The sequence below is a fragment of the Giraffa tippelskirchi genome, chromosome 1 (assembly GCF_054371585.1).
Source record: "Giraffa tippelskirchi isolate mGirTip1 chromosome 1, T2T-mGirTip1v1.2.pri, whole genome shotgun sequence".
Lineage (NCBI taxonomy): Eukaryota > Metazoa > Chordata > Mammalia > Artiodactyla > Giraffidae > Giraffa > Giraffa tippelskirchi.
Genome location: NC_137275.1, coordinates 41,564,220 through 41,582,714, shown reverse-complemented (window position 1 = coordinate 41,582,714; position 18,495 = coordinate 41,564,220). Strand labels below are relative to the sequence as shown.

General features: G+C 42.3%; 1 protein-coding gene across 4 annotated transcripts in view; it reads left to right on the top strand.

Annotated features, from left to right (window-relative positions):
• CRACD (capping protein inhibiting regulator of actin dynamics) overlaps window positions 1-14,389 on the top strand; it is a 71,069-nt gene extending 56,680 nt beyond the window's left edge. For 2 of the 4 annotated variants that reach the window (XM_081589003.1, XM_081588981.1), the window contains 4 exons: window positions 8,412-8,602; window positions 9,300-9,462; window positions 11,445-11,601; window positions 12,057-14,389. In XM_081589003.1, coding sequence (XP_081445129.1) covers window positions 8,412-8,602; window positions 9,300-9,462; window positions 11,445-11,601; window positions 12,057-12,063 — 518 coding nt within the window. In that variant the 3' untranslated portion in view covers window positions 12,064-14,389. Of the gene's footprint in view, window positions 1-8,411; window positions 8,603-9,299; window positions 9,463-11,444; window positions 11,623-12,056 lie in introns of those variants that run through there. The other 2 variants (XM_081589014.1, XM_081588992.1) reach the window with 1 other exon arrangement.
• Window positions 14,390-18,495: the final 4,106 nt, after the last annotated feature.

Below are 18,495 nucleotides of genomic sequence, written 5' to 3'. Positions count from 1 at the left end.
TTAGTTAATTGTTTAGATTTGGGGTGGGTTTTGCAGAGAAAAGAACTCCCTCAGGGACATTGGTTTGGTTACTTGCCTTATGGAAGACCCTGTCTTCCTTTTTAACCAAGCTTTCCTTGGCTCCCTGGACTGGCACATTGATCACCAGCACCAGATCATATCTCCCTTTTGGTTTCTGTTTGTCTTGCCGAAAAGGAGCCCATTTTCAGGTTTTTGTTGTTGTTGTCTTACCTCTGCACTGGGCTCTAGGGGTTAGCTGCAGTAAGTCCCCACAAGCCTGTTAAGAGCTGTGCCTTAGATTCCCTATGGTCTTGTGGATCTTGTGGACATAAGCCCCACTGGCTTTCAGAACTAGGTGTTTTGGGGGCCGGTCACTGAGGTAGAAGTCTTAAAAGTTGAGGTCCAGAGGTGGGGGTCCAAATCCTTTGCTTCTCGGAGAGAGAGGGGGCGTTCTGCTGAGTTCCCTCCTGGTTGTGGATCACTGTATCCGGGGATGGGGTTTATGGTGAGATTGTGTCTCAGCCTCTCCTACCCATTTCCATGTATGGTTTTTGTTTCTGTTCCCCTGATGTGCTGGAGTCAGTCAGCTAGTTTCTGGATCTCTTTTCAGAAGGAATTGTTCTATATGTGACTGCAGACATGGTTGTCTGTGGGAGGAGTGGAGTTCAGGATCTTCCTACGTCACCATCTTGAAGCAGAACCACTGTTTTCAGTTTTGACTTTAGCTTTTGGGTTGTTCCCTTTTGTGGTATCATCAGAGCTCTTCTCACAGCTGACCCGCTCTCTTATTCTCTTCTCTTCTCCCAGAGCAACAACGCCCTGTTTTCTGCTGCTCTCTCTTAGAGAGGTTTTTCTAATTTTTACCGAAACCTGTTGCTGCCCCTGTTTTCTTTCTCAGTATTGAGATTGTGGGCTGATAGTCTCTGCTAATTGAATATTTTTTTATTTGGTAGAGAAGAAGTGTGAGAGCAAGGATGGCATGGTGGTCTCTACCTGAGACTGTTGGGGTTTTACACTACAACTCCAGGCCTGGGCTGGCCAAATTCTTTAGCTGAACACCTATCAGGATAAAAGTGTTAAGCCTGGACTGCCAATGTATTTGTTAATTGTATATATATATATAGTACCATCATTAGCTAAAACCCATGGAGCACCACATGGACTGAGGGTGAGATTCACTGAAACAACAATGGATGTAAATCCACACTGCAAATCATGGTGCAGATTTTTATTTTATTGGGCCAACTTCTTGTCAGATCTGATTTCCTCACGGAATATCAGGCAAAGAACGTGACAGCTTTGCTGTGTTCTTATGCTTGCATTATCAGTAGTATGTTTAACCTGTGTTTGTTTGCTGGAATTTCATTATACCATCTGTCCATTTCATAAGAGATCATTTGGTTCAAAGAAGATATGATATGTCATAAACTCACTGAACTGCAGATCCTCAGTACAAATGAGCAAAGCAAGTGAAGACACGAGTGCAAGGTCTCTCCCTTCATCACATCACAGGCTTCCAGCTTCCCTTGAGTCTGTTTATTTTCTATTTTTTAAAAAATTGAAGTGTAGTTGGTATACAATATTGTGCCAGTTTAAGGTGTATAGCATAGTGATTCATTTTTTGTGTATTTTGTTTGCAGATTATATTCCATTATAGGTTATTACAGGATATTGGGTGCAATTCCCTGTGCTGTACAGTAGAGCCTTGTTGCTTGCATATTTTCTGTATAGAAGTTTATATCTGTTAGTCCTTTACTTCTAATTTATCTCCCTCCACCTCCCTCTCCCCTTTGGTAACCATAAATTTGTTTTGTGTGCCTGTGAATCTGTTTCTTTTTTGTATAGTCATTTGTAGTATTTTTTTTAGATTACGCATATCATATAGTATTTGTCTTTCTCTGACTTTTTTCACTAAGCATAATATTCTGTAGGTCCATCCATGTTACTGCAAAAGGCAACATTGCATTTGTTCTTATGACTGAGTGATATTCCGCTGTGGCTCCTCTTCCATAGGACAAACAGAAACCAATAGGGAGATATGGTCTGTACACTGCTGATCAACATGCCAGTCCAGGAAACCAAGATGTGGTGTGTGTATATATATATATGTATGTGTGTATACATATTTGTGCTAAGTTGCTTCAGTTGTGTCTGACTCTTTGCAACCCTATGGACTGTAGCCCGCCAGGCTTCTCTGTCCAAGAGGTTCTCCAGGCAAGGATACTGGAGTGGGTTGCCATGCCCTCCTCCAGGGGATCTTCCCAACACAGGGATAGAACCAGCATCTCTCACATCTCCTGATTGGCAGGTGGGTTCTTTACCACTAGCACCACCTGGAAAGCCTGTGTATACATATGTGTGTATATGTGTGTGTGTATATATGTGTATACATATATATATATATATATATATATATATATATATATATAGTGTGAGCCCATATATAAACATACAATATATACACACTCCACATCTTTCTAAGTCAGTTATCTGTTGACAGGCACTTTGGTTGCTCCCACATCTGGACTATTATAAATAATGCTGCTATGAACATTGAGGAGCTTGTATCTTTTTGAATTGGTTTTCATTTTTTCCACATATATACCCAGGAGTGGAATTGCTGGATCATGTGGTAGTTCTATTTTTAGTTTTTTTTTTTTTTTTTTAAACTAACCTTTATTGACTATCTTGTCCTCCCTATAAGTTTTAGACTATCTGAAGTAAAGTCGCTCAGTCGTGTCCGACTCTTCGTGACCCCATGGACTGTAGCCCACCAGGCTCCTCCGTCCATGGGACTCTCCAGGCAAGAATACTGGAGTGGGTTGCCATTGCCTTCTCCATATTTTTAGTTTTTTTAAAGAACCTCCATAGTAGTTCTTTATAAAGTGATTACACCAATTTACATTTCCACCACCAGTGTAGGAGGGTTCCTTTTTTTCCATATCATCTCCATTATTTTTTATCTATAGACTTTTTGATGACAACCATTCTGACCTGTGTGAGGTGGTGTCTCATTGTGGTTTTGATTTGCATTTCACTAATAATTAGCAATGTTGAACATCTTTTCATGTGCCTGTTAGTGATTTGTGTATCTTCTTTGGGAAAATATCTATGTAGGTCCATTTTTTTAAAAAAATTTATTTGTGGCCATGCTGGGTCCTTGTTGCTGCATGTGGGTTTTCTCTAGTTGTGGTGAGCGGGTCTGCTTTTCATTGCTTTTCGGAGGCTTCTCATTGCGGTGGCTTCTTTTGTTGTGGAACATAGGCTGTAGGTGTGTGGGCTTCAGTAGTTTTGGCTTGGGGGCTCTAGAGCTTGGACTCAGTAGTTGTGGTGCATGGGCTTAGTTGCTCCACAGCATGTAGGATTTTCCCAGACCAGGGATCAAACCCATGTCCTTTGCATTGGCAGGTAGATTCTCAACCACTGGACCATCAAGAAAGTTCTTAGGTCCATTTTTTAATTGGGTTGTCCTTCTTTTTTCCTTTTTTTTTGGCCGTGCTGCATGTCATGCAGGATCTTAGTTCCCTGACCAGGGATCAAACCCGTGCCCCCTGTAATGAAAGCATTAGTCCTTTGACATTTAATGTAAAGTAATTATTGATAGGTATGTACTTATTGGACTTCCCTGGTGGCTCAGACGGTAAAGCGTCTGACTACAATGCGGGAGACCCGGGTTCAATCCCTGGGTTGGGAAGGTCTGCTGGAGAAGGAAATGGCAACCCACTCCAGTATTCTTGCCTGGAAAATCTCATGAACTGAGGAGCCTGGTAGGCTACAGTCCATGGAGTTGCAAAAGAGTTGGACACGACTGAGTGACTTCACTTTCACATATACTTACTACCATTTTAATCCTTGTTTTCCAGTAATTTTTATAGTTCTTTGTTCATTTCTTTTTGTTTTTCCTTTTGTGGTTTGATGATTTTCTTTTGTAACATGCTTCAGTTTTTATTTTTGGTTTTTGTGAATCTATTATATGTTTTTGATTTGTGGTTATGATGGAGTTCATGTATGTTGACCATGACTGTATCTGCTTGCTTTAAACTGATAATCATTCAAGTTCAAATACATTTTAAAAGATCTAGTTTTATACTCTCCTCCCTCATGTTTTGTGATTTTGCTGTCCTATTTTACCTCTTCATGCTTATCCTTTTACTATTTATTATAGTTATAATTGCTTTTACACTTTCTTGTTTGTTTTTTGATCTAAGTACTGGATTATTTGGGGGACTTCCCTGATGCGTCAGTGGTAAAGAATCCACTTGCAATGAAGGAGGTGCAAGAGACTTGGGTTTGATCTCTGGGTTGGAAGATCCCTGGGGGAAGAAATGGCAACCTGCTCCAGTATTCTTGCCTGGGAAATTCCATGGACAGAGGAGCCTGGTGAGCTCCAAAGGGTCGCAAAGAGTTGGACACAACTGAGCACACACACTGGATTATTTAGGTGGTCTTCAGTTCTTACTATAGATTTGCCTTTCCTATCATGACTTTCCCTTTCCTAGAAATTCTTCTTTTCTATTTAGAGAAGAAACTTCAATATTTCTGTGAGAGTTAAGTTTATTGTTGCTGAATTCTTTTTAGTTTTTGCTTGTTTGAGAAATTCTTTCTCCTATTCTAAATGATCATTTTATTGGGTAGAGTATTCTCAGTTCTAAGTTTTTACCTTTCAAGACTTTGAATATATCACTCCACTCCCTTCTGGCCTCTAAAGTTTCTGCAGAGAAATCAGCTGATAGTCTTACTGGAATTCCCTTGTAAATGATTGTTTTTCTCTTGTTGCCTTTAGAATTCCCTCTTTAACTTTTGCCATTTTGATTATGATATGTCTTGTGGTTCTGTTTGGATTCATTTTGTTTGGGACCCTCCAAGCTTCCTGTACCTGGATTCCTGTTTCCTTCTTTAGCTTTGGGAAGTTTTCAGCCACCATTTTTTCAAATACATTTTCAATCTTCTCTCTTCTCCTTCTTAGAACCCCTATTATTCACAGGCTTGCAAGTTTTATATATACCATAGATCTTGTATGTTGCTTCCATTTTCTTTTTGTTTTTCTGTCTTGTGTTCTGATTGGGTGGTTTTCATTATTCTGTCTTCCAGGTTACTTATTCTTTGTCTTTTAGCTGGCTATTCATTGCTCTTAGATTGCTTTTTTTTTTTTTAATCTTGGCAATTGAGTTATCTATTTTTGATTGGTTCATCTTTAGAGTTTCTAGTTCCTTGTTACAGTGACCTGAAATTCTATTAGTAATCTTTCTTAATTCAGTTAGCATTTTTACTACCACTGTTTTGAACTGGGGTTGGGTAGACTGGTGAGCTCTGTTTCATTATTTCAGGGACTTTCTCTTGCTTTTTTTAATTGGGAGTAGTTCCTCTGCCTTTTCATTTTACTTTATGAATTTAGGAGAAACATTATCTGTTGTGGTCTTGGAGTATTTTTACATGGGTGCATCCCTGTATGGATTATGTGTGCCCAGTGTCTTTGGTATGAGGGCTGGTTTGATACGGATGCCAGCCACGTTTTTCCTCAGGTTGTGCTGGACATTATCACCTTGAGGAGGGGGTGTGTACTGGGGTATCTAGAGCCTATGCAGGATGTGAGGTGGACTTCCCCTCTGCTCTGTGGCTGTTGCCACACTTTCAGCAGGGAGGTCTGCTCCCCAGTCATTAGAGTAGCCTTGTGGGTCAGGCTTGATCAGGCTCTGTTCTCCTTGAGTGCATGCCCTGCTCCAAAGGAGGGGATTGCCAAAACAAGTGAAGCCCGTGCATTCACAGAGGACCTACACACCTATGTAGGTGCTCTGCTTATATTCAGCCCAGGGCTCTGTCCCTTCCTCGTTTTGTTCATCCCAGATCTAGTGTATGGCTGTGGAATGGAGAGATTGTGGCTGCAGGAATTGATATGGCCATGCTGCCACCAGAAATCTGGCTGCCTCTGTGGCACTTTTCTCCCAGGATGGTCTGCTCCAGAACCAGCATTGAACTGCCGTGAGGAGTGGGTGGGGCATTCTTGCTAGGCTGGGAGACAAAACTGGGGCAGGTTTCTAGGGGGCCACCCAAGCACGTACTGACAATGGCCACCACCCCATCCAGATCACATCCCAGGGCCCCCAGTCTGTCTCTGAGTAGCTACACTAAGTCTTTTCCCAGGGGACAGTTGGCCCAGGTCACACACCAAACTGGTGTGGAGTAAGGCTGAGGAGTTTACCCAGCTCAGACTGGAGAGTGCAGCAGGCTGGCAGCCACCAGTGCGGAGCTCTCTCCACTTTGATTGTTGACAAGCCAGTACATGCAACATCCTCATGAGTAGGTCTCTGCTTCTCCAGCCCTCTGTCTGTCCCAGAGGTTCTCCCAGCAGCCATGGGGACTTGTCTCTTCCACAAGACACTAGGACCAGGATGCCCAGTCTGTGGCTCAATCTGTTAGCTCCCCAGGGTGAGGGTCCCTGAACAGGATCAAACCCATGCCCTCTGCAGTGGAAGTGCAGAGCCCTAACCACTGGATCACCAGAGAATTCCCAAGAACACTTAGTTTTGTAGAGCAGTTACTATATGCCAAACACTGTTCTAAACGTTTTCACACCCTGGACCCCTTTTTAATCTTCACATCAGCCTGATGAGGCCTGTGCCATTCTTGACTCTCGTTTATGGATTAGAAAATGAAAGCTTGGAGAGGTTAAGTAGCTTTTCTGGGGTCACAGAAAGTCAAACTCAGGTCTGCTCAATTCCAGAGCCCAATTACTCAACCTCTGATCCTCTCCACCTAGGAAGCTTGTTGCCCCGAGTTGCACAGACAAGACAGTCCACCATGGGAAGAGCACAGACTGGAAGTCAGAAGTCCTTGGCTCAGGCTTCAGCTGTGCACTAAATGACCATGGTCACTGCCCTTGATGGCTTTGGACCCAAGTACTCACATCTATCAAATGAGGGCGATGGGCCAAAACCACTGTTTCTCCCTGTCTTCCTCAGAGTCCTGGTGCCCTTAGCAGCCCCACTAAGCAGAGCAGTGCCCTTTTCCTCTTTCATACGTTCGGTCCACTTGTTTCATCAGGGGACAGTGTGGGGTTGGGGCAGGGAGAGGAGGAAGTTCCATTGAAAAAATAAATTTTAAAAAGCAATAAAAAGAACAATCAAATGACTACCTGGTTCCTCTGTAGGCCAGATGTTTTTTGACAGTGGAGTCTGCAGTCTGGTTGGCAGTATCCATGTGATCAGAGGGTTACAACTTTTTTCTTCCATTTTGAGGAAAGAGAAATGCTCCTGTTTTTTTCCATTGATTGAAGATGCTACTTTCCCACCCAGGGTAGTCACTCAGGCATTGGCACACTGTGTGTCAGAAAGGGATAACTGACTATTTCTTGGGCTGATTAATATGTCACAGTTTTAGGGGATGAGGGACCGAGATGAGTGAGCAGTTAGTTTCAATGCAAACCTGCTTTTTGTCTTGACTGATTCTGTTGCGGGGTGGTGGGGTGTGGGGTCCCACATAGCCAAGCAATTCTCTTGTCAGTTCAACTCAGTTCTGATTCTCTACTGGAGACATCATTAGAGTCCACAGGTTATGGGCTCAGTCCTACCAGATTGCCCCCAAACTAGATGCCAACTGCAAATCCACGTTGTTCAGTTAGTTTGCTAGAGGATCTCACATAACTCGGGGAAACATTTTACTTACTAGGTTATCAGTTTAAAGTTTATATGTGTGCTGTGCTTAGTCATTTCTGAGTCTCTGCGACACTTTGGATGGCAGCCCACCAGGCTCCACTGTCCATGGGATTTTTCAAGCAAGAATACTGGAGTGGGGTGCCATTTCCTTCTCCAGATTTTCCTGACCCAGGGATCGAACCTGCATCTTGTGTGTCTCCTGCATTGGTAGGCAAATTCTTCACCCGCTGAGCCATCAGGGAAGCCTGTGTGTGTATACACACACACACACACACAAGTTTATATATACATAAAGAATATAATTCAGATGGAAGAGATGAAGATGGCAAGGTATGAGAAATGGGCATAGAGCTTCTACTTTCCGAGCTAGTCACTCTCCAGCACCTCTACGTGTTCTCAGCTCAGAAGCTCTCCAGACTAGTCCTTTTGGGTTTTTATGGATGCTTCATTACATAGTTGTGATCAATTAAGTCATCAGTCATTGATGACTGAACTCAGCCTTCAGCCCCTTGCCCCTCCCCAGAGCTTGAGGGTGGGACTTAAAGTTGTAACCCTCTGATCACATGGATACTGCCAACCAGACTCCATCTTTACATGCTTCCCAGGAATCACCTCATTTAGCAGAACAAAAGAGACCTTTATGCTCTCATCAGTTAGGAAATTGCAAGGGTTTCAAGAATTCAGTGCCAGAAACAGGGACAGAGATCAAATGTGTATTTCTTACAGTATATCACAATATCAGTCTTTTTTTCCCCATAGAAAAGCCGATGCTTCAGAGCAGACACTCCTTAGATGGATCCAAACTTGTGGAGAAGGTTGAGACCGCACAGCCACTGTGGATAACGCTGGCACTGCAGAAACAGAAGGGATTTCGGGAGCAGCAGGCGACTCGAGAAGAGAGGAAGCAGGCCAGGGAGGCCAAACAGGCAGAGAAGCTCTCGAGAGAACATGTAAGTAGCCTGGTCTTCGGCCTTAACTCTGAGCTTGGCTCGCTCTTTTATTTTTTGAGCACCACAAGGCTCGTGGGGTCTTAGTTCCCTGACCAGGGATTGAACCCAGGCCCTGGCAGTGAAAGTGCCAAGTCCTAACCCACTGGAGAGCTGGGGAACTCCCAAGCTTGACTTTCTTTTAGTTCACAGGATTTAAAACAACAGTAACGAGAAAAGGCTGGCTGGGAATGGTGGAAAATACTTAGATAGTAGAGCAGTAAATCAGTTGACGACTGTTAAGCCAAAGAGGTATTTTCAGTTAGAAATTTGATTTGGCTTCCTTATGCTCTTAGGTTAACCTGATTTGGCAGAATCCTCGCACACAATAGTTATATGAAAAATACAAAAATAACTTTATTTTAAGCAGTGGGTCGAGAGGAAATTAGGAGTCTTGCTCTGTGGCTCTGATTGTATAGTTTGATGGGACTCTTCCGGGAAAGCATGTAGCAGCCCCTCTTTGGGACATTTGCACTGAGCTGCTCCTTGGCTGGGGGCCAGGGATGAGCACAGACTGCTCCCTGTGCAGTCTGGCTTCTCCTCTGGGAGCAGAAGATGGGGGCCAGCTGATGGAAACCTCCAAGCGGCTTTGCCTTGCACGGTCAGTCCTTCCCTATCTTTAGGATGAATACATGCTTTCCCTGACTTTCTGTCCACGTAGGTCAGTGTCACCCCACAGCCTGGAAGCAGCAGCGTCAGCAGAGCTGGTTCCCTGCACAAGCCCACCGCTCAGCCAGAAGAGAAGAAGCCAGAGACACCAGTGTCCAGGCTTGAGCGCAGAGAACAACTCAAAAAGGCCAACACTCTTCCTACATCAGTGACAGGTAGAGAGAACAGGTCCATTTCTACTTAAGTGTACTTAAAGGTTTTTTCCCTTAAAGCATGTTTTACCAGCACAGCATTTTAGGCATTTCAGAGCACAAGCTGTCTCACCACCCCATTCATAAACTTTGACATGGATAAATATCATCAGAAACATACCCACTATCAGTGTGGTGATGATACACATTTAACAGTCAGGTCTTCAGGGATTGGAGAGACCTGTGATTTGTAGTATTGTCCTTTTCTGTAGTGTAAATACTCTGAACCATGGCTAATTTCAAACTACCAATGTGATATCCAGTGGCTTATTAAATTCCTGAGCCTTTAACAAGGTGATATGAGCCTTCTCCACCTCCACTGCCTGTGGTCCAACAAGATGAGGTTTTTTGACTTCCTGTAGCAAGGAAGACTGCATACCACAAGAACCGTCTAAACAAAAGAAGAGACAAAATTATATTAGGATGTGGGGAAAGGGTGAATTTTTGGTAGAATTTAAATGGAGCCAGTGTTTTTTGATAGTCTCAAAGCCAAGTAGTTGACGTCAAGCCTGAGCTGAAAAGCGGATTCAGGAGCCTGTTTCCTTTGACACCACATACTTAAGACCAGTGTGAGAAAGCTGTATGAGAAATCCCCTACCTGGAGCTCTGCCCTGGCTGGAAATGGAAACTGCTTCTCTGAATCATGGTGATCCAAGTGGCTCAGATGCTCCAGGCAAAAGTGGGCTGGCCCCTTCTCACTGATGTGATTTCAGACAGCTAACTTCTGACCCAGGTGTGTCATTAGAGAGCACAGTTGTTCTGCTCTAAGTCCCAGATGTTAATGAACAACAGCAGTGTTTATACAAATTCATGACATGTAAGAGATACAGGCAAGTTAAAAAAAAAATCTTTATCCTGTTAAAAGATAGAATGATCCAATAATGTTTATGACTGTTTCCTTATTGCAAGGCACCTGGAGGATGGAGAATTTGAAAGAGCTTCCCCTCGGGGGCTGTTAGGGTCCCTGTTTTCTCCAGTAGGCAGCTCTGTTCCTCAGAGGACACCCACCCTCTAGACCCAAGATTTTTTATGCCTTAAGAAATACCTGCTAGCTATATTTACTACTTGGTATGGAGGAAAAAAACTTTATATTTGAAAACCACTTTGGAACATTTTCTCAAGAACCTCCAAGGGACTTATTTCATTTGATCTTATACCCAGGAATTAAGGATTCTAAACATCACATTGATAAGGGTCAAGAGAGAATTCTTTCAGAACGGTAAAAGCTCCAAAGTCAACAACGAGATCAACCTCTGTCTGCCTGATTTCTTAGAGACACCAAAGGGTAAATGCAATTCAGATTTGGCTCCACCTTAATAAAACAAGCCTTCTTCTGAAGTTTTGTCTTTTTAATCAGTATTTCCAGAGTTCTGCATACCTGTAAGGCCACTGCCATAGGCACTACATATGACCCAAAGATAAGATGGGAGCCTTCACCATACAAAGCCTCTGAGGTCTGATAAATAGTGATGGGGACAAAGGAATTTGTTAAACAAGTCTGAGTCATGAGAGCGGGCAGGATCCATAGGTCTTGGAGGGAGGAGGGACCCAGGGCACGCCTGGTAGAGGAAGTAGCTTTTAACCTTACCAGCTAACAAGTTCAAACTTCAAACTACTGGTTTAATCTTTTTCTTCATCAGATTAACTGGTAGTATGACTTAGAATCACAGAATTTACCTATTATTACTCTTATCGTGCAGGCATAGCTTCTGTGCACAGAGAAAACTGGGTTTCTAGAAATCCTCTGAAATTAAAATTGACTGCACTGTGATCACTGTAATTCTGGATGCAGCCGTTAGGATCACATAGGTTTCTTTCCCTAATTTCTTCTTGCCAGAGATGCTCAGTGCTTCAGTGGTTTTGCTTTCTTAATCTCATAATTGTGATAAATCAAAAAAAATGAGGCTCTGACTTATATTCCTTTCTCCTTTTCCTTCAAAATCTAGTGGAGATCTCTGATTCAGCTCCCCCAGCGCCACTGGTGAAAGAAGTCACAAAGAGGTTCTCCAACCCAGATGCTGCCCCCGTGTCAACAGAGCCAGCCTGGCTGGCTTTGGCCAAAAGGAAAGCCAAGGCCTGGAGCGACTGTCCGCAGATTATTAAGTAAAGAATGACTCTTACCCATTCTTATTGCAGTCATTGGCTCTTCTCTTGCCCTTTTTATTTATTTATTTTTTATATGAGGTAAAGAAAACCAAACTAGGGAAAAGAAGCATGTTTTATAGGCTCTAAAATAATGTTTAGAAACTGAACTGGTGGGGTTCCTTGTAAAGAGTGTATTTGCACAACCCTAGGTCCTGGTGCCTTGAGCTCCTCCTAGTTTTGAAGAAAAAATTCCGTCCGAGGGACCACATGAAGTAAAATCTCTCGACTAAGACCTCACAAGAGCCTGCCATACCCATTCCATGGCCCTTCCACACACACACCCACACACCATTCAGAACATGTCCTTTTGCCAACCTTTGTAATATTAACAGTTTTCTGGATTCTTTACTCCAATTTCTTTTCTCTAAACCATTTATTTACCATGTGCTTGGGGATTTCTACCCTTTTCTAAGGTCATAGTGAAAGGACTGTATATAAACAAGAATGCCCATTCTCCTGAATGCAGTCACTGGGAACAGCAAGTTAAAGTCTGGTTTCCAACTCTGTGCCCGTCTCTGCTTCTCGTGATTTTGCACCGACCGGAAACTGTAACACAGACAGTATTCGCTCTTCTACTGTGTTGTTGAGCTACAGGCCCTGTTTTGCCAGAACTCTCCTTAGGGACATGTTAACCATTTGGCCCAGCTGGCTCCTAGGGAACATTTTTATTTAAATGTTTAAATAATAAATGATTTTTTAAAGAAAAGCTACAAATTCTCTGTCTCTGAGAATCCCCATTTAGTGTAGTTGTCCTCAACAAGTTCAGACTCTATCCCAGACCTGCTCAGAGATCCTGTAAGGATGGGGCCAGATTGTGTATATTCTGGTAAAAACTCTTCAGATAACTTCTGATATATCACAAAGGGTGAGAAGCATAGGATACACTGCTTCTAGTGCTACCTACTTTTTAAAACTCTGAAGGGGAGGCTCACTTCACCCAAAGCAGCAAAAGTGAGACAAGAAAAAAAATAAAACAACCTCCAAGCCAGCCATTTATTATGGGGTACAAGAGGCTACTGACATTACATGTCTCTGAAAATCTTTGAAGTCACTAAGGAAAGTTAACAGTAAGAGAAGATTTGAAGCCTTTTGTACTAAGGACTTCCTATGGGGAATTTCTTTCTTTACCATAGCCAAGTAATTCATATTTAGAGTCAAATGTTCAATAGCATTAAAACATCTCAAGAGTTTTAAGTGGCCTTGTTATTATACACATGAGATTTTTTAAAAAGGTGTGGAGCGGTGGGGCTTGGCAATTTAAAAGCCACATATATTCACTTTTATTTCCCTAAATTTGCTTTACATGAAACACAGCAAACCCACACATTGCTAGTACTTACATTTCATGATGTTGACATATTCCATTTTTCTTCGATTCTGACTTCAAAATCTAAATACAAATCCTTTGCTTAGTGCAGCAGGGGTTAGGAATTACACCCTTGTTTTCTCGCCTACAAAAACACATTTTATTAGTATTTTATTAGTATCATTTTCCTTTATGTTTATGCAATGACAACATGCTGTTATTCTATTATGTACCTTAAAGAAAGGATGAGTGCAAAGATATTTACCATATACAAGCCATTTTCTTTCTGGAAACAATGGCTCAGCCTCATGGTAGTACCTGGCATGTGTGGTGAAGTGGATAGTTATACTTTTGCAAGTTGGAGTTAACATATATAGTGGACCTTCAAACTGTTAAGAATCAATGGGACGTTAATTTTTTTAATGGCTATGAGATGCAATTAATATTCCACTGCACGTTTTCCACACTGTTCATTTCTAAATCAAATATGTAGGCATTTGTTAGCTTCGATGATTTCCTCACAAATATAACACTCTTTTAATATGAATATTTCCACTTAGAGCCCTAGAATTATAGTGCTACATTAATTCTTCTGCATTGACTTTTTCTTTCATGCTGTCAGCTTTGAATAATAATCACAGTAATGGCAGAGAACAGGTGAAGAAATCAGGTCATTAACAAAGAATGGTAGATAAGTCTGTACTGGCTTACCACTGAGCCCATGCAAAGGAGGAGAAATACCTCAGTTAAAAATTTTCCATCAAAATCTTAAAGAAGAGTATACTGAGGAAAAGACAGTCATAACACTTACTTCCAACAACTTCTAAAGGCTACATGTTTAATACTTCATGTAAAAATTACTCCAAATTTGCACTAAATACCAATGAAGTGTTATTTTTCTTTAGTTGTGTTGCAGTCTTTTCTGATCAACAAACTATGGGGGAAATTCTGAAAAGCATATAAGAATTCAAGACTTTTAAAAGAAATGAATGATTGCTAGTTAAATACACAAGCTTTTTTTTTTTTCTTTTTTAATTTAAACAAACATACACTTCTTCTGGCAAGGTTATAGATGATTAACCTCTGTTCATAAGACTTAAATATACAAAACTAGAGGTTTTTTGTTTACTTTTTTTTCAAGTGCAATTGTTTCTTATACATGTTACTATTAAATTATCATTTTAGCCAGTTATTAGCAAATTGTAGTATGTATTGTCTCTTCTTGTGACGTTTAGTTTTAATTGCTTATTTTAAAGCAGAAACATTAGAATTACAAGTGTCTTGCAATATTTTTATCAACAATAAAATGAAGTAGACTTAACAATGAAAATACCTTAGTGTGATTTTAATATTATTTTGAGATTTTGGTTGTATAAAGTTTTAATGTAAAATGTCCATTATTGAAGGAAAAAGACCTTTCAATAAAAAATACCCACAAGATCTTTGACACTGATGGAATTTCCTTTTCAAGTTGAAATTTTTACTGATTTCAGTGACCATCTACAGAGAGCTCATATTTACATAGCTTTTGTTAAGAAAGATAAATTTCAAGGCATTTTATAGGGTACCTTATTAATTTTTAATTAGATATTTTTGGAGAAAAATAATGAGTAGGGGACAAATAAAATGGCTTCCCTGGTGGCTCAGATGGTAAAAAAGAATTCGCCTGCAATGCAGGAGACGCGGGTTTGATCCCTGAGTTGGGAAGATCCCCTGGAGATGGGAATGGCTACCCACTCCAGTATTCTTGCCTGGAGAATGCCATGGACAGAAGAGCCTGGTGGGCTACAGTCCATGGGGTCACAAAGAGTCAGACACAATTGAGCGACTAACACTTCCACTTTTTCACTTCAATGAGTAGGGGACAAATAAAATGTTTATCTGAATCCCAAATTTGAATTGGTCTGTGTCTCAGACAAAATGATCTTACAACCTCTTTACTCGAAGTATGGGCCATGGAACAGCAGCGTGGGCACAGGCTGAGAGCCTGTGAGAAACACAGCTTAGGGCCCCAGACCAGACCTACTGACTCACAGGGCCAGACAAGGGCAGATGGAGTGATGTGAGCAAGGTACTTGCCTTGGGTGCCAAAACAACAAGTACTCAAGAAAAATGCTATTTTAATGCAATATTTTTTTTTAAAGATTAATGGAAATTCCATGATGAATGAGTATCAAAATTTTAAATAAATATGGGGTCAGTATTACTCATTTTCCCTTTTGCCTTAGGTCCCAGTGTGGCTCAACCAAGCCCCTTCCTCTCAATTGGACTAGGCATTTAGCAACAGCTCCAGTTGGTGAATACATTAAAGGTGAAGCAGCACGGATCTAAAACCTAGGCTTAAGCCCAAAGAAAAACAACCCTGCCTTGCAGCAGCACGGATCTAAAACCTGGCAGAAGTTATGTTGTTCTTTTGGGCTGACCATGGCCTCAATGCCCTTTCTATGTTTGGGGAAGTCTCCATCTTGTGGGTCTTGGTAGAGGGCGGCACTCACCTCCTACTATAGTTGAAATGCCTGTTAGGTGCTTTCCTGTACTCTGGTGGGCATGACAACATGTGTCATGGAAGGGACTGTGGATTGGGAGCAACAGACCAAAAGACGGGGGAACTGTGAGGAAGTCTGGTAGTGATAGGGAACAGTGTCTGGTGTTAGTGGGGTCAGCCATAAAGTAAGCATTTAGTTTCAAGGACAGCAGCTGTCTTCTGCCCAAAATGATATGATGATTTTAGGCATTTCTTATTTCTGGCTATATAGCTCTGCTGCTGCTGCTGCTAAGTCGCTTCAGTCGTGTCCGACTCTGTGCGACCCCACAGATGGCAGCACACCAGGCTCCGCCGCCCCTGGGATTCTCCAGGCAAGAATACTGGAGTGGGTTGCCATTTCCTTCTCCAATGCATGAAAGGGAAAAGTGAAAGTGAAGTCGCTCAGTCGTGACCGACTCTTAGCAACCCCATAGACTGCAGCCTACCAGGCTCCTCCATCCATGGGATTTTCCAAGCCCTCTATAATTCTGCAAGAGACTTAATATTCATTTAAAAATTCACTCTGGAGGAGACTGACCAAGATGGCAGTCAGTCATCTTGAAAGACCCTGAGCTTATCTCCTTTCATAGGCACACCAAAATCACAACTATTTCCAGAACAACATTTGATGATAACAATTGGAACCTACCAGAAAAGATCTTACACAACTTAAGCATAATTAACCACAACAAAATTGATAAATGGTAATATTCGAGATATGGTCAAGTCCTATATCTTTGGAAAGAAGACCCACAAATGGGAGAATAATTATATCGCAAAGGTTCTCCCAAAGAACTACGAGATCTGAGCCTCACATTGGGCTCCCCAGACCAGGGTCCTGTACCAGGAAGATAAGCCCCAGAGTATTTAGCTTTGAAGGTCAGTGAGGTTTACTTTTAGGACTCCCAGAGAGCCAGGGGAAATAGAGAATTCATCTTAAAGGGCACACATAAAATCTTACATGCTTTGGGACTCAGGGCATAAGAGATAATTTGACAGAAACCTAGGTCAGACCTACCTGCTGATTGTGGAGTCTTTCAGAGGCAGGAGGCAGCTGCAGCTCACCCTGAGGACGTAGACACTGGTGGCAGCCATCCTTGGGAGTTCCTTCTACCACATGCGCACTGGTGTTGGCAAGGGCCATTGTGGAATCTTCCTGTTAGTTTTTAGCCCCAAGACGTAGCCCTGCCTGGCTCTGCTGTTCAGGGAGCCAGCTCCAACCTCTGGACCAGCCTCAACCATGAGGGGGCAGACACCAGATGCAAGATAGCCATAATCCTGTAGCCTGAAGTCCCACCAGCAGCCCAGGCCATTGTCCTGGGAATGACATGGGCCTGGGTCCTTGCCCTGCCAACTAGCAACCCAGTAAAAGCTTTGGGATATCTGAGACCCTGTACCCAACTGTGTCAGGAACAGCCACTCCCCTACTCCTCCTTCCTAGCAGTGATCTGAAAACAATTCTAGGACCCCAGGCCTTGCACCTGGACTCCAGGACCTGTCTCTGCCTGTCAGTAGACCAGCACTAACCCAAGACTTGACTTCACCCACCACAGAGTGGGCAACAGCCTGGGTGTCTTCTAGGCCCTGACTACTGACCAATGAGCCAGCACTAGTCCTGGGCCCCCTGGGGCTCTACAGTCAGCTACCCTGTGACCTGGTCCTACCAACCAGGGGCCAGTAGCCTCTGCACAGGGCAGGGCTTAGCAACTAACCTGACCAGGAGCCAACCAAGCCTACCAGGCAGCCCACATAGTTTGCTCAGCACTACAGAAGGACCCGCACAGCAGGGAGCTATCAGCGCATACAGCTTGGGTGAGGAGAGGGGAGTGCACTGCTGGGACAGCAGGATGTCTCCTACAGAAGGCCACTTCTCTAAGGCTGGGAGACATAACCAACCTCCCAGAAACATAGAATACAAACAGCAACTTAGGCAAAATGAGGCAAAACAGGAAAATGTTCTAGATGAATAAACAAGATAAAACCCAACAAGAAGAACTAAGTGAAGTGGAGAAAGGCAAATACCTAAGGAAGAGTTCAGGGTAGTGATCATAAAGATGGCTAGAGAATCTGGGAAAAGAATAGGTACACAGAGTGAAAGTTAAAGGTTTTTAGCAAAGAGTTGGAAAATATAACGGAGAAAGAAATGGCAACCCACTCCAGTATTCTTGCCTGGAGAATTCCATGGACAGAGAAGCCTGGCAGGCTACAGTCCTGGGGTTGTAGAGTCAGAACACGATCGAGCGACTATCACTCACTCACTAGAAAATACAAAGAATACCCAGACAAAGATGAAGAATAACTGAAATTAAAAATACACTAAAAAGAATCACTGTAAACTAAATGGTACAGATAAATTGATTAGTGACCTGGAAGACATAGTAGTGGAAATCACTGATGCTGAAGAGAAAAAAAGAAAAAGAAATGAGGACTGTATGAGAGGCCTCTGGGACAACATCAAATGCACTAATATTCACCTTACAGGGGAGAAGAGAGGAAGGGGCTGAGAACATATCTGAGACATAATAGTTGAAAACTTCCTTAACCTGGGAAAGGAAACAGACATCCAAGTCCAGGAAGTGCAGAGTCCCATACAGGATTAACCCAAGAAGAACACACTAAACTACTGTAACTAAATGTCAAAAATTAAATATAGAGAATATTAAAACCAGCAAAGGAACAACAACAAATAACACAGAAAGGAACTCATAAAGGGCTATAAGTTGACTTTTCATCAGAAACTATGTAGGCCAGAAGGGCAACATATTTAAAGTGATGAAAGGAAAGCCTACAACCAAGAATACCCTACCCAGCAAGGCTCTCACTCAGATTTTATGGAAAGATCAAAATCTTTTCAGACAAGCAAGAGTAGTCCAGCACTACCAAACAAGTTTTACAAGAAATATTAAAGGAATTTCTCTTAGTAAAACAGGCCACAACTGGAAAAGTGAAAATTACAAAATAAAAAAGCTCATTGGTAAAAGTAAACATTCAGTAAAGGTAGGAAATCACCCACGCACAAAGC